General features: G+C 39.7%; 1 protein-coding gene across 3 annotated transcripts in view; it reads right to left on the reverse strand.

The window, feature by feature from the left end:
• LOC140478893 (chloride channel protein 2-like) overlaps positions 1 to 14,344 on the reverse strand; it is a 609,305-nt gene that overhangs the window by 65,328 nt on the left and 529,633 nt on the right. For all 3 annotated transcript variants that reach the window (XM_072572491.1, XM_072572492.1, XM_072572493.1), the window contains one exon: positions 7,998 to 8,109. In XM_072572491.1, coding sequence (XP_072428592.1) covers positions 7,998 to 8,109 — 112 coding nt within the window. The remainder of the gene's footprint in view (positions 1 to 7,997; positions 8,110 to 14,344) is intronic.

Here is a 14,344-nt window from a genome sequence, read left to right on the forward strand (position 1 = left end):
AATCACCTTCCATCCAAACTATTGTAGCCACACACGCTTAGCACTTCAGTACTAGGTGGCTTTGTATGTTAGTCTTATCCTGAAATGAAAAATGTTGTAAGCATTCACCAAGTAAAAAAGGTATCCTCAAAGTACAAAAGGGAATATTGATTTTTAATTGACATTTATTAATGTGCTTCTTTTCAAATGACTGGGCTAACTAAATGATCTCGCTATGATGATGGAGCAAAAGCACAATTTTAAAGTTCATTGTTTGCATGGGATGTCAAAATACATGATGATTCAAAGGGATCTGGAGAGCCTCAGCTGTTGAGCTAATGCTGTTTAATGCAAATAAATGAATGTCGTGTACGCAGATACAAATCAAATTAACTATGATTACAAGATGCACGGCTGAACTTTGATGGAGGTTATTCATGAGAAAGATATCAAATTGATTGCAGATCTGTATTTGCAAAAGCAGTCTTATGGTGTCATGTACCAGGCAAAAGAATAGATCTGCGGTCTGGTTTCTTAGATAGTTAAGAGTGCAAAGCCTTAAGGACAGAGTAAAGAGCTCACAAAAAGTGATAATAATTATCTTTGCAGAGTGCGATGAAGCAAAACAAATTTTACTTGCATTATTAGAGGGTATGAGCACTGGTTCAAGGATGAAGTTCCAAGATGGCGGCAGCGGCAATGAAGGCAGCAGTTTGGGTCCATTACTCCAGACCCTCTACTTCCTCTGTTCTTTCCTTAGCCTTTTCGTGTTTTCTTTTTCTTTATTTTCTTCTTGACAGTGGTGGCAGAGATGACACCGTGGAGGAATGTGGCCAAAAAAGGATCCTTGGTGAGATGGTGACTTAGCCTGGCCTGGCAGCAGAGCAAGGGATTCCTAGTTGTGGTATGTCTAGAAGGGGACTCCAGGCATCAGCAAGGCAGTAGCAGTGGAGCCACAGACTCCTGGTTGCAGTAGGCCTGGGGTGGGGACTCCTTGTTATCAGCGAGGCGAGTTTGGGTCCAACATGGGATCCAATTTTGGTGAGGAGAATACACCTGAAGAGTGGTTACTCCGATATAGGTGTGTCCAGTACCACAGCGAAGAGGCTGAAGTGCATGTGTTGTTGGTCAGCCTGCTCAGGGCTCAGGGCGAAGGCAGCAGAACAAAGACTGACTCATTTTCAGCTCTATCTTTATGTTCTTTGTATTCGTAAACTATTCAAAATGGCACCGGATTGTGGCGACAGTTGAAGTTTTTCATTGTATTTTACTGTGTTGTTCATTATCCAGTACAAGTAACAATAAATCATCAGTCATTCATTCAAGTATTAACCATGTGTAATAAACATTAAGAGGGAAAACAGAAAACCTTTTCAGTTTTAGATACTCTACATTCCAAATGCACATGTTAAGAAAAGAACAAAGACAAATTGTGTGACTGATATCTGTTAGGCAAAGTGCAGTCATAATCCCAAATGTAAGGAATATATTTATAATTTTATCATACATCATACACAAAGGAAATCTTCCCATCTGGATTTAAATCAATGCCATTGGCTTGTTTCTGTATTATTTGGACCACTGTTCTATAGAGTGATGGCCACAAACTGCTAAATGTGGACTTGAACTAGACTTTGACATAATAAACTTGAATGATGGGAATTAATGTAACAAAAAAACTATCAAAATGGGGGAGAAAATATGTATTCCTTCTTGCCGTCCTCTACATGAATTTAGTTCCAAAGGAAGATTGCTGGGTAGAAAGCTTGGCTAGGTCTGCTGGCCTATGTTCATCCTGGGTGGGAAGAGGAATGTGGTAGTTAAGTTTTGTACAGGAGAGGTACTGAGACCCTGACTGTTGGACTCATGGCCTAACTTGCTGCAAAAATAATGCAGAGCATAAGGCAATAGATTCAGGAAATCATTTCAAGCAAGATGATGGTGCACTGCAGCATGGAAGGAAGAGGTATTTCTGCATAACAATGTAAAGATTAAATGAATTTTTAATTGCTGCACTGATATGTTCAGCTATTGTGCTCTCATGCAGCTTAACAAGTTAGATCAAACCTTGCCTAGTCCAGTCACTTTTTGCTGTATTTGATGGCTTGATGCAAACAATACAAGCATTTGGTTCAGATTTCAAAAGCAAGCTAAAACTACAAGGCAGCATAGCTCGGTTCCCTTAAGAGAAAAATACTAATCTGCTTAACAGGCAACTAGCATTATTAAATGTAAGAGGTGTGCATAGTGGTCTCAACCTTTTAACAACCTTTTAACAACCCCAAGACCTAATAAAGGATCTAGGATTGTATCACTCAGAAAAACAATGAGTTAAATGTAAGTGGAGGAGCCCTGAAAATAAGAAAGGAAATAAAGTTGAATTATTGGAAGAGAATCTCAATTGTACGGGAAGAGAGTGAGCTTTAAGAAACCACTAAAGGGATCTCCATTGTGTACATAGTTATTATGTACACGTTAATTTTATTTTTGAAACAGAGGAGAGAACGTTAGGTCTGTATATTGTTTAAAAAGGGAACAAGGTAAGTAGGAGTACAGATACTTCAAAGCAATCTGCTCAGGTATGTTTTGACATCTCTGGAGCAGGTAGGAGCTGAAGCCAAACTTTCAAGAGTCCTCCAAGAGAAGAACAAGCCTATTGAAATTTAGTGATAGGTTGTAATTGGATCTTCAGAAAAGAGGGGACAGAGCAAAGAATGGCAAAGTACGACTGCAAATTTGATGTATTCTTTGGAAGGAGTGGTAAGCTTGATTAGGATGAAAAAAATATGTTCAGTACATTTATGAGCTTGATTCATTTCAGCCAAAAGAGCCTTACTTAATCAGAGAACAGCAGTACACAGCAACAGAAGAAATAGAGCAGGAGTCAGCCATTCAGTTGTTTAAACCTGCCCCACCATTCAAGATGTTGGCTGCTCTGCACCAGGCCTCAACTCTTCTATACCATGCCAGCTTCTCATAGACCTCAACTTACTGATATTTCAAATATCTACTTTTCCCTCTTTAAATATTTTGAGCATTTAATCCAGTTATTTCTTAGCTTGTTCCAGAGTTTGTTCTCTGTCAATTCTTAAGTACGTTGTAAGTATTAAGAGATTCTTGACATTTGGCTAAAATTTATATGTCTCTGGCTTGAATTTTGCTCCCTTGTCTGTTGTAATACTTTAACTGGCCAGAACATCATAGTTTCCTCAAGCTGTCTTATATACATTCATGTTCTTCTCTTAATTACTCATTTTAAAAGTGAAAAACTCAAGTTTTTTTCTCATCATTCAGCATTCCGGTAATTGGGATCACGTTCACTGGCTGGTCATATTGCTCTCTGTTGCACCTTGAAATCATTTGTTTTATCCTGATCCATAATCCTAATCCTGATTCAAGAGTATGGGTATCAAGATCCTGATAAATACTCCCTGCCAGTAACACTCATGAATCTCACTATCATCCAGGTCAAAACTTGATTGGTCCCACAATTTGAAACTTGTGAACCCACTGTCAGTGATGCACAATGGCTGCAATATGTGCCATCTGCAAAGCACACTGCAGCAACTCACCAAAACTGGATAACACCTCCCACAGTTGAAATTTCCACCCTTGAGAAGGATAAAGGCACAAGGCACAAGAAAACACCATCACTTGCAAGTGTCCCTTCAAATCATATCCTCATTGAAAATATATCATCTTTTTACATTATTAACAGCATAGCAGTATCTTCATCATATGGACTACGGCAATTCACTGCTTCCTTCTGAGGAATAAACAATAATCACTGACCTTGGTAGCGGAGCCCACATCCCATAACTTAAATAAATGTTTTAAAAACCTAATTCAGACGTCATTACAATGGGAAGAAGTTGGCATTACTTTAATGCTATTGAGAGAGTTATTTGGGAATATATATGTATTGACAAACTAAGCCCTGTGCCAATAAACAGGGGAAAATTAAGACTTTGATATGTTTTCAGCTGGGATGATTTAACATTTCAGATTTGCACAGAAGTGCATTTCACTGTATTACCTTTTAAACAATTTGACATTTAAATTATCTCTCTAAACACATTACAGAATCATCTGGCAGTCACCTAAAATGTTATAGCTGCCTGTACAGCTGCAATATTATGATTTGATTGAACAGCAAATCATCTGAAAATTTATTAAATTTTGTTTGAAAGGTTGTGCAGAATAAGAGCTACATTTACATTAGGTATTACAAAGCAGAAAAATCAACTGATAAAATTTGATTTTACATTTTTTGAAGTTCTAAATTTGACATTACAGCAAAGCATTCTGTGGCTGGAAAATTAACATTAACAAAATTTAATTTGAGCAATTATATTATCCGACTTGTTTTCTTCAATATGTTAAATGATATTGCAGTTGCAAATACAAATGGTACCAGAAGAAATTCTGATTTGGTGATCGTAATATGACTTTATATAACAAACCATCCATGCCCAATCATGCATTGCCTATTGTAAGTAGCCCCTTCTGATCCTACATTATTAAGTTTTGTTTCCTAATGTGATTCTGGAAAAGGTAATAGAAGGGCAGCAATGATGAGCCCTTTGGCATGAGATCATTGAGCTATGAAGATAGACAATCATGCTGTGAGTGAATTGATGATGCAGGAAATAAAAGTCCCAAGTAAGCATATGGCAATGCAGAGGAGAGAAGGTGAATTTTATTACGCAGTTAAAAGAACGTTCAGTACCATGGAGATACTGGTGATTACTAGCGGATCTGAAATGGAAGAGTGAAATTTGACCCAAAATGCATGTGGAACAATTCAGAGCTTATAACAGCTAATGTAAGGAGATGCATTGGGTAATCTCTCCCTTCATTTAAATTAACATCATTTTTTAGAGTCATAGAGCCGTACAGCACAGAAACATTTTGTTTAACTTTGGCTCTGAATTTAATTATTCTTCAAATTTTCACTCACATCTTACATTTATTTGTTTTGTTTAACGTCTCTTTTTATCCTGTGCACTTTTCTCTCTATATCTCTGAGAATGGAAGTTAATATCTGGTACAAGTCCATCAACACTGATAACTGTAGTACAATTCTTCCTGCATTGCCTCATGTAAAGACTCCATTCATGTATACGAGGCAGTCCATCTCCTTGACAATACCAGTTTCCATGTAAAAACTTCTGAAATATCTCACTTTATCCCGAAGTTAAAGATTCCCCGCTAAACTGCTGGACATGACCTTCAACCACATTTGTCCCATTTCCATTTTTTCTTCACATAAACTTTAGGCGCACCCCATCCTTTAATCTATGCTAAGGTCTCCACTGTGCTCACTTTCCATCCTGCCAGCCTCTATATTTGCATTCAACAGATCATTTTCTTGCCATTTCTACCACCTTATAATTTCATAACCTAACATAATTTCACTGTCCAACCTCTGCAGGTCACTTGATTCACTCTAACACTTGTTCCATCTTCTCTGCTTCCTCAGGTACCTTCATAAATAAGGTGAGGATTAATGCTGCCTGATCTATTAAATATTTCCAGAAATATCTGCTTATGTTGAAGTTAGACAATACCTCTGGCTTTGTCACTGCAAACAGAGACTTAGTGGAGATCTGTTGTAGCTATTTAATGTTGAAGACTTGGAAAGCAAGCAATATCTGAGGTGATTGATTTGGGCAGAAATGGTGTCTGCAAACATAAATCAATAAAGAGAGACAGACAGTTGTCAAACTGTGGAACAGCATTCCTTAGAAATTCCAGGATTTCATACACCTCCATGACTACTATCTGAAGCTGAACTAAACGATTTGCAATTTCAAACTTCTATTTGAGTCTGAACTGAGTTACTAATTCTGTATCTTCACTATTGTTTAATCTGTCTACTTCCACATCGCAAAAGACATCTTTCCCAAACTTGCCTCAGCCCATTACTGTTGAAACCTTCCTCCACTTATTTTTGTTAACTCTAGCCATAGCAGTTCCAATTCTTTCCAAAGCAGCTTCCCATAATCTTCCAAATGAAAACTTGACATTATCAAAACATTGCTGCTCCTGGCCTAATTGTCCCCCTACACCCCTCAGAGCCCATCAGCTGAGAACTCACTGACTACACTGGCCCCAAGTTAGGTAACAACTCCAATTTACACTTTCCATCCCTGTTTTCAAATCTTATATGGTTTCACCCCTCCCTATCTTTAATTGTCTCCAACCCTAAACCCTCTGAGATACATATGCATCTTCATTGCTGTTCAATTTGTGAGCATCTTGATTTTAAGTGTGCCACATGTTACCTGTGTCTGAAGATAGAGTCATAGAAATGTACAGTAAGGAAACAGACCCTTCGGTCCAACTTGTCCATGCCGACCAGATATCCTAAATAACTCTAGTCACATTTGCCAACATTTGGCCCATATCCCTCCTAATCCTTCCTATTCATATACCTAGGAGAAAGTGAGGACTGCAAATGCTGGAGATCAGAGCTGAAAATGTGTTGCTGGAAAAGTGCAGCAGGTCAGGCAGCATCCAAGGAACAGGAGAATCGATGTTTCGGTCATGAGCCCTTCTTCAGGAAGCCTGAAGAAGGGCTTATGCCCGAGACGTTGATTCTCCTGCTCCTTGGATGCTGCCTGACCTGCTGCACTTTTCCAGCAACACATTTTCAGCTCTATTCATATACCTATCCAGGTGCTTTTAAATGTTGTAATTGGACCATTCTCCATCACTCCCTCTGGCAACTCGTTCCATACCTGTACCCCTTTGTGTGAAATAGTTGCCCCTTTTAAATTCTTCCCCTCTCAGCTTAAACCTATGCCCTCTAGCTTTGGATTGCCCCACCCTGGTGGAATGGCAACATATCCTATTCAAGCCCTTCATGATTTTGTAAGCCTCTGTAAAGTCACCCCTCGGAGAAAAATAGTCCCAATCTAGTCAGCCTCTCCCTACAGCTCAAACCCTCCAAACCTGGCAAATTCCTTGTAATCCTTTCCTGAACAGATGCCTGAACCTTTTTGTTATGAAATTTCTTCCCGAAAGCTTGCAGATTCTTTCCGTCTCTGTTCTCCTTTAAAACCATTCTCCCTGACCAAGATTTTCATCTTCTCATCAAATATTCTTTATTTGCTGGAGTACTACATTTTGTCTCATAAAGCTACTATGAACCATGTTTTACAATGCTAAAGGCACCACATAAGTGCAGCTTGGTATCTCCCTTTGCAGTCTTCAGTCAAAGCAGGTTTAGAGGGTGTGAACTAGCCACGCAGTCATCAGTCAAGATTTTAAAGTAAAATCCAAAAGAAGTGTGGATGCTGTAAATCCAAAACAAAAACAGAAGCTGCTGGAAAAGCTCAGCAGGTCTGGTAGCCCCTGTAGAGAGTAGTCAGAGTTAATGTCAAGTGACCCTTCCTCAGAATTTTAAGATTTTAAAGTAATGGATTCTAATCATATTTCAGGATTTCCACTCCTACGTCCACATTTAAAGTAAAAACTTGTCATGCTGTCTTTTAACCATGTTGCAGTGCCTTAAACTAGGTGTAGAATGTGAATGTATCTCAACACACTTTGTTTAAACAGTTTCTTTTAAAATTGTGCACCTAGGAATTCTAATAGACAGTGTTGAACAGAAGTACGCATAGATATAATTCTTTTAACATATAGTCTTATTCTGCATAGATGTTCGAGCAGTGGCTTTCAAAACGGCCAAAAACAGGTTAAACATTTTAAGCAGAGTTAAGCTCACAAAAAATGTCTTCCAGGTTGAATATGACATTATTGAACTCAAGATCAAATTTTTGAATGCGACCTAGTTAACTAGTGTACACCAGTGTAATGAATATTTTTGCATAATTTCCCACATGATGTAGAGCATAGCAGTTTGCGTTACTGTAGGTATACGCCACCCGAAAGAGCAGACCTTTGGATTTTTCCTGAAGTGCTAAAAAGCTAAGGAACTGTTTCTATGGAAACAGAATGTTCGCTGAGAACTTCTTCATTTCTACTCACTGCATGCCATGTTTTATGCTTACCTGTTCCTGATGCAATATCATGAGAACTGCTTGGAACTCGTTTTAATGCCGGTTTCAATGGCTTCTGTGATCCATTTCGAGTTGGAGAAAATGACGACTCCTCAGTACCAACCTTTGGAGAAACAAAATTAGGTGTGTCAGAAATGCATGTATTAATAAGTGATACCTTATTATTGATACCTTATAGATATTGATTCAAAATACTGTTCATTTTCATACATATAGTCACCCAACTGAGAGGTTAACATAGACATAATTTAAATGATACTAACATCACATTGCTAAATTCAAAATGTTATAGTATATTGCAACAACACAGCAAGTGAAACATATTCAGAACCTAAAACTGTTGAAATATGGTAAATAATGGGAAACATAAATCCAGAATGCATAACACTTTTTTGTAGGCTGAGTATTTGGCTTGATGATGGTGTCCTCATTGACTAATATTCCAGAGGTCCAGAGTACTGTATGGGGGCAGGTATTATAATGGCTAACCACTAAAGCTAGTGCAATCTAAAGACTGCCAAACGTACATAAATGTCCTGCTAAGGACAAGTATATTTTATTTTGAAAGGAGATAAAATGAGAGATCCTGAGTACTTAGTAAGACAATAAAGCTACAAGATTCCATAGTTTTGAACAAATAATAATATATTTTACTATAATTTTTCTGCTTTGAGCTACAAACTGAAGTGGCATTGAACACTTCTCTACAGTTAAGATACCAAGAGAGTTTTGAAAAATTCAAGTAGTGCCCAGTTTTAGCAGCATAAGACAATGTTCTTGTTGCAGCAGTGAGATTGATACATTGAGTCAGAGTGGCACCAGGAATTTTGGATATTAAACAAAGTATACCTGACAACAGACCTTAGATTGATCAAAAAACAGTTTACCACAGATTTATTAATGCAGTGCAACCAGAGACATCAAGAGCCTATGACGATAAGACATCTCTCCATGTGGGTGAAAAGACAACCAAGCCAAAATGTTTAAAAGGAAGAATTCTAACAAGACAAAACATAGGTCCACTGGATCACCTTTCGAATCAAAGAATGACCACCACTTTATAGAAAACAGCATGTGATAATTGCTGAAAATAAAAGAAACGGAGATAATTGGGGTGGGGGGACAGAGGGGGCATGGTGGCTCAGTGGTTAGCACTGCTGCCTCACAGCACCAGGGACCCAGGTTCAATTCCAGCCTTGGAACGTGAAGTTTGCACGTTGTCCCCGTGTCTGCGTGGGTTTCCTCCGGGTGCTCTGGTTTCCTCCCACAGTCCAAAGATGTGCAGGTCAGGTGAATTGGCCATTCGAACTTGCCCATAATGTTAGGTGCATTAGTCAGGGGGAAATGGGTGTGAGTGGGTTACTCTTCGGAGGGTCGGTGTGGACTTGTTGGGCCAAAGGACCTGTTTCCACACTGTAGGGAATTTAATCTCAGCATATTTTTAACTTATTGTGGTTTGAACTTTTGATCTTCAGAATTCAGTTCCATGCTGATAGTTTTTCCAATCATAATGTGTATGTAATACGTCTGTCTTTTATGTGTCTTATTGGTGAGTAAGTATGTGTGTGCATTTGGGTTTTTAAATGATGTATAGTTTAAATCACACAGTAGTAGATCAGTAATCCTTTCATTTCTCTGGCATTTGAGAAAGCGAAGTGTACAGTAAATTGCTTTTTCCCTGGATAGCAGTTAGTGAGACAAACTGGTCACCTTGATGATCTATACTTACAATTTATATACTTTGTGATGGCTTGTGGAACAGTGCTGCATGATTATCACCACATATCAAATATCAAATGCAATCAAGACAGATTGCTCAGATTTTTCAGCAACTTCCCAGATGCTAATTGGCATAGTGGGCCATTAAATCAAAGAATTCTTCACTTCCTAAATGGTGGTGGTTAGCACTGCTGCCTCACAGTACCAGGGACCTGGGTTTGATTCCACCCTTAGGTGGCTGTGTGGAGTTTGCATGTTTCTCCCGGTGTCTGCATGGATTTCCTCCCACAGTTCAAAGATATACAAGTTATGTGGATTGGCCATGCTAAACTACCCACAGTGTAGAGGGATGTGCAGGCTAGATGGATTTGTCATGGGAAATGTAGGGTTATAGGGTGGGGTGTGGGTCTTGGTAGGATGTTCTTCGGAGGGTCAGCATAGACTCAATGGGCTGAATGGCCTGCTTCCACATTATATGGATTCTATGATACATCAGAAGAGCTGGAGGAAATTGGTCAATCTCCCAGGGACTATCTGATCCAGAAACAAGCAGTTATTCAAATACTAATCCAGGAACAAACAGTTGACCAACCAGCCGAGGGCCAATCAGCAAAAGATTTCATTGGGCTTCCTAGACTTATAGTAGAACCCAGGCAGAAGAAAGAATTCAGTGATATTATTTCTATGACATAAGACAGCTTCTTCATTTTATCAACAGAGGAAGTCAGAGACTTGACAGGACTGGTGGCAAAGTTCAATTCCTTATCTAAAACAGAACAGTCAATTCCAGTGACAAAGAAAGAACTAGGTGAGCAACAATCTTTCATTAACATGACTGAGTGACTGAAATGCCTCCTTTGCCAATCAAATAATCATAGAGGGCAAAAGATGATATGCAGTCTGATGAACAACTTGAGTGAGATAAGCTGCAATATGAATAAATGTATGCCAGACCAACAACAACAAATTCAGGACATAAACAAGAAAGCGAGACTGCTTGGTTTAACCATCCAGCATGTTGCAAAAGAAGAGAATGCCTCTTCAAGTCAGAACAATATTGTTTGGTTCAGAAATCTAGGCTACTACAAGGAAGACAGTATTTGTTTCAACACAGTTGTTTAACGGATGTTTGCACAATTATAAAGTTCTCCAGATGTTGTTATGGAGCAAATGCCAGAGTTTCAGGGAAGAACTCCTGTGCAAAAATACTTCAGGAGGTTAAAGATCCTACAGAGTCATAGAAATGGACAGCACAGAAACAGACCCTTCGGTCCAACTCATCCCTGCTGACCAGACATCTTAAATTAATCTAGTCCCATCTGCCAGCATTTGGCCCATATCCCTCTAAACCCTTCCTATTCATTAACCTATTCAGATACCTTTTAAATATTGCAACTGTACCAGCCTTTACCACTTCCTATGGCAGCTCATTCCATACACCAACTTCTATTTAAGTTTTAGATTCCCTACAAAGTTTTAGATTCCCTCATTCTAAACCTATGCCCTCTTGTTTTGGACTCTCCCACCTTGGAAAAAAGACCTTGGCTATTTACCTTATCCATGTACCTTATGATTTTATAAATCTCGATAAGGTCACCCCTCATCCAGGGAAAAAAGCCCCAGCCTACTCAGCCTCTCTTAACAGCTCAAACCCTTCAGCCCCAGCAACATCCTTCTAAATCTTTACTGCACCCTTTCAAATTTAACAACATCTTTCCTATAGCAGGGAGACAAGAATTGAATGCAGTATTCTAAAAGTGCCCTACACAAATGTCCTGCACAGTCTCTGGATAAGGTAATGGCCCAAAAACGTTTGAAATGAATATCCTCTCCCCGAAGGATAGTCAAGAGATAAAAGTTCCTCTGATGGAGAAATGATCCATGAATTAGAACCAAGGTCAACAGTCCTCAAGCGAATGATGTACTATTCTTCCACTGCTGGAGAGTGCATTCTGGGAAAATTGTGAAGTACCCAGAATGCCTGGCCTTGTGAAATCAAAAACCTGGATGGAAATGGAGTTGTGGTAAATGTCATATAGTTGTCATAAACCCTTCCTATTCATTAACCTATTCAGATACCTTTTAAATATTGCAACTGTACCAGCCTTTACCACTTCCTATGGCAGCTCATTCCATACACCTTCTATACACCAACTTCTATTTAAGTTTTAGATTCCCTACAATGTGGAAACAGGCCCTTCGGCCCAACCAGTCCACACCGACCCTCCAAAGAGCAACCCACCCAGACCCATTTCCCTCTGACTAATGCACCTAACACTATGGGCAATTTAGCATGGCCAATTCACCTAACCTGCACATCTTTGGGCTGTGGGAGGAAACCGGAGCACCCGGAGGAAACCCATGCAGACACAGGGAGAATGTGCAAACTCCACACAGACAGTCACCCGAGGCTGGAATCGAACCCGGGTCTCTGGTGCTGTGAGGCAGCAGTGCTAACCACTGAGCCACTGTGCTGCCCTATCTATGTGAAGAAGTTGCCACTTAGGTCCCTTTTATGTCTTTCCCCTCTCATTCTAAACCTATGCCCTCTTGTTTTGGACTCTCCCACCTTGGAAAAAAGACCTTGGCTATTTACCTTATCCATGTACCTTATGATTTTATAAATCTCGATAAGGTCACCCCTCATCCAGGGAAAAAAGCCCCAGCCTACTCAGCCTCTCTTAACAGCTCAAACCCTTCAGCCCCAGCAACATCCTTCTAAATCTTTACTGCACCCTTTCAAATTTAACAACATCTTTCCTATAGCAGGGAGACAAGAATTGAATGCAGTATTCTAAAAGTGCCCTACACAAATGTCCTGCACAGTCTCTGGATAAGGTAATGGCCCAAAAACGTTTGAAATGAATATCCTCTCCCCGAAGGAAAGTCAAGAGATAAAAGTTCCTCTGATGGAGAAATGATCCATGAATTAGAACCAAGGTCAACAGTCCTCAAGCGAATGATGTACTATTCTTCCACTGCTGGAGAGTGCATTCTGGGAAAATTGTGAAGGACCCAGAATGCCTGGCCTTGTGAAATCAAAAACCTGGATGGAAATGGAGTTGTGGTAAATGTCATATAGTTGTCATATATGCATTGTATATAGTATTTAACAATGGAGAAGTGCTTCAAGGGTATTTTGTGTTTTTATTATATTGTGTTCCACCTCTCTGAGGATGTCTCACACATAGTCAGATGGTGAAGACTGAGTTCTACCCTAGCCTTTGTAGGGAACATGTGTATTCTGTTCAGCCACTTGGATTCCTAGTAACTACCTGACTTATAATGCAGCTGCACCTATTGCTATCATGTGATAAACCATCTTGTTAATTAAGAACAGTGACTCTCCTCAGAAGCCTCTACAGTTGTGTATCCTGTGCTACCGGTCATTGGACAAACCCTAGATGAAAGTACAGAGGGATTGGGAGCTAAGAAAATTACTTGAACACTTTGCTTGAGGTCAATCCCACCCCTCAGATTAAGAAATTCAAATTTGATCTGTAATCAGGAGGGTGTGACTGCAGGTGAGGTTATAGGGACCCAGGAATGAGGCTCTGCAACTGCCAAACAGATACAAGGTTCTTGCAAGCTGTGTGGATGAGAATGAGAACTGCAGAGAAAGTGAATGAAGTGACCACTGCACCTCAGTGCAGGGAGCCAATCAAGTTGGATAGGGGTGTATGGAAATAGGAATACAGTTAGGGTTTGGGAAATCCAATAGCAGGATAGGCAATGTTTTCTGCAGCTGTGAGCATGAGGTTGCCTATCCATTGCCAGAGTTAAGGACTTCTTCTTGGGGCAGGAACCTGGAGTGGGGGAGGAGCGATCTTATTGCATCCACATTGATAGCAAAGACATTGAGAGTTCTGGAAAAAATGGTGTGCTGAAAGAATTTGAACAGTTCAGATTAAATTTAAAAAGCAGAGCTTCTGAGGTAAAATTCTCAGATTTATGACCTGATCCACAGGCAAACTGTCAGAGGGTAATGACATCAAGGACTTATATGCATGGCTCAAATAATGGTGTGGGAGGAAGGTGATTCCATTCATGGTACAAGTTCTGGGGTTAAAGGTAGCTGTTCCAATGGGATGGGTTTCACTTGAAACATGTTGGAACCACGGTCTGGAAAAATTGAATAACTTGAGTTATAGAGAGGGATTTAAACTCAGTAGAGGTGAGGAGGGTTTTGGAGAAGGGATACATAATAATATCCAGAGCAGGATAGGAAGGAACAGAGTGTACAAACATTAAAAAAGAGCAAATAGGATCAAAGGGAGAAAACAAATGGTAAAAAGGTAATATTATTATCTCTTCATTTAAATGCAGAGTGTTTGGAACAAAATAAATGAATTAATGGCACAAATATAAGTTTATGAGAATGATCTTATAGCCATTATGGAGACATGGTTCAATAGATATGGAGTTGGAAAGGTCGGCAGGTCAGACACCATCTGAGCAGGAAAATCAACGTTTTGGGCCGAGACTGTTTGTTACGGCCGGGGAGGTAGAGGGAGACCAGATATATAGAGGGAGGGGCTGGGGGAAGGGTTGATGGGATGGTAATAGTTGGATGCAGATAGGGGGTTAACATTCTATCTACCTTATCCACAGCCCCACCC

This window comes from Chiloscyllium punctatum, chromosome 6 (genome assembly GCF_047496795.1).
Source record: "Chiloscyllium punctatum isolate Juve2018m chromosome 6, sChiPun1.3, whole genome shotgun sequence".
Classification (NCBI taxonomy): domain Eukaryota; kingdom Metazoa; phylum Chordata; class Chondrichthyes; order Orectolobiformes; family Hemiscylliidae; genus Chiloscyllium; species Chiloscyllium punctatum.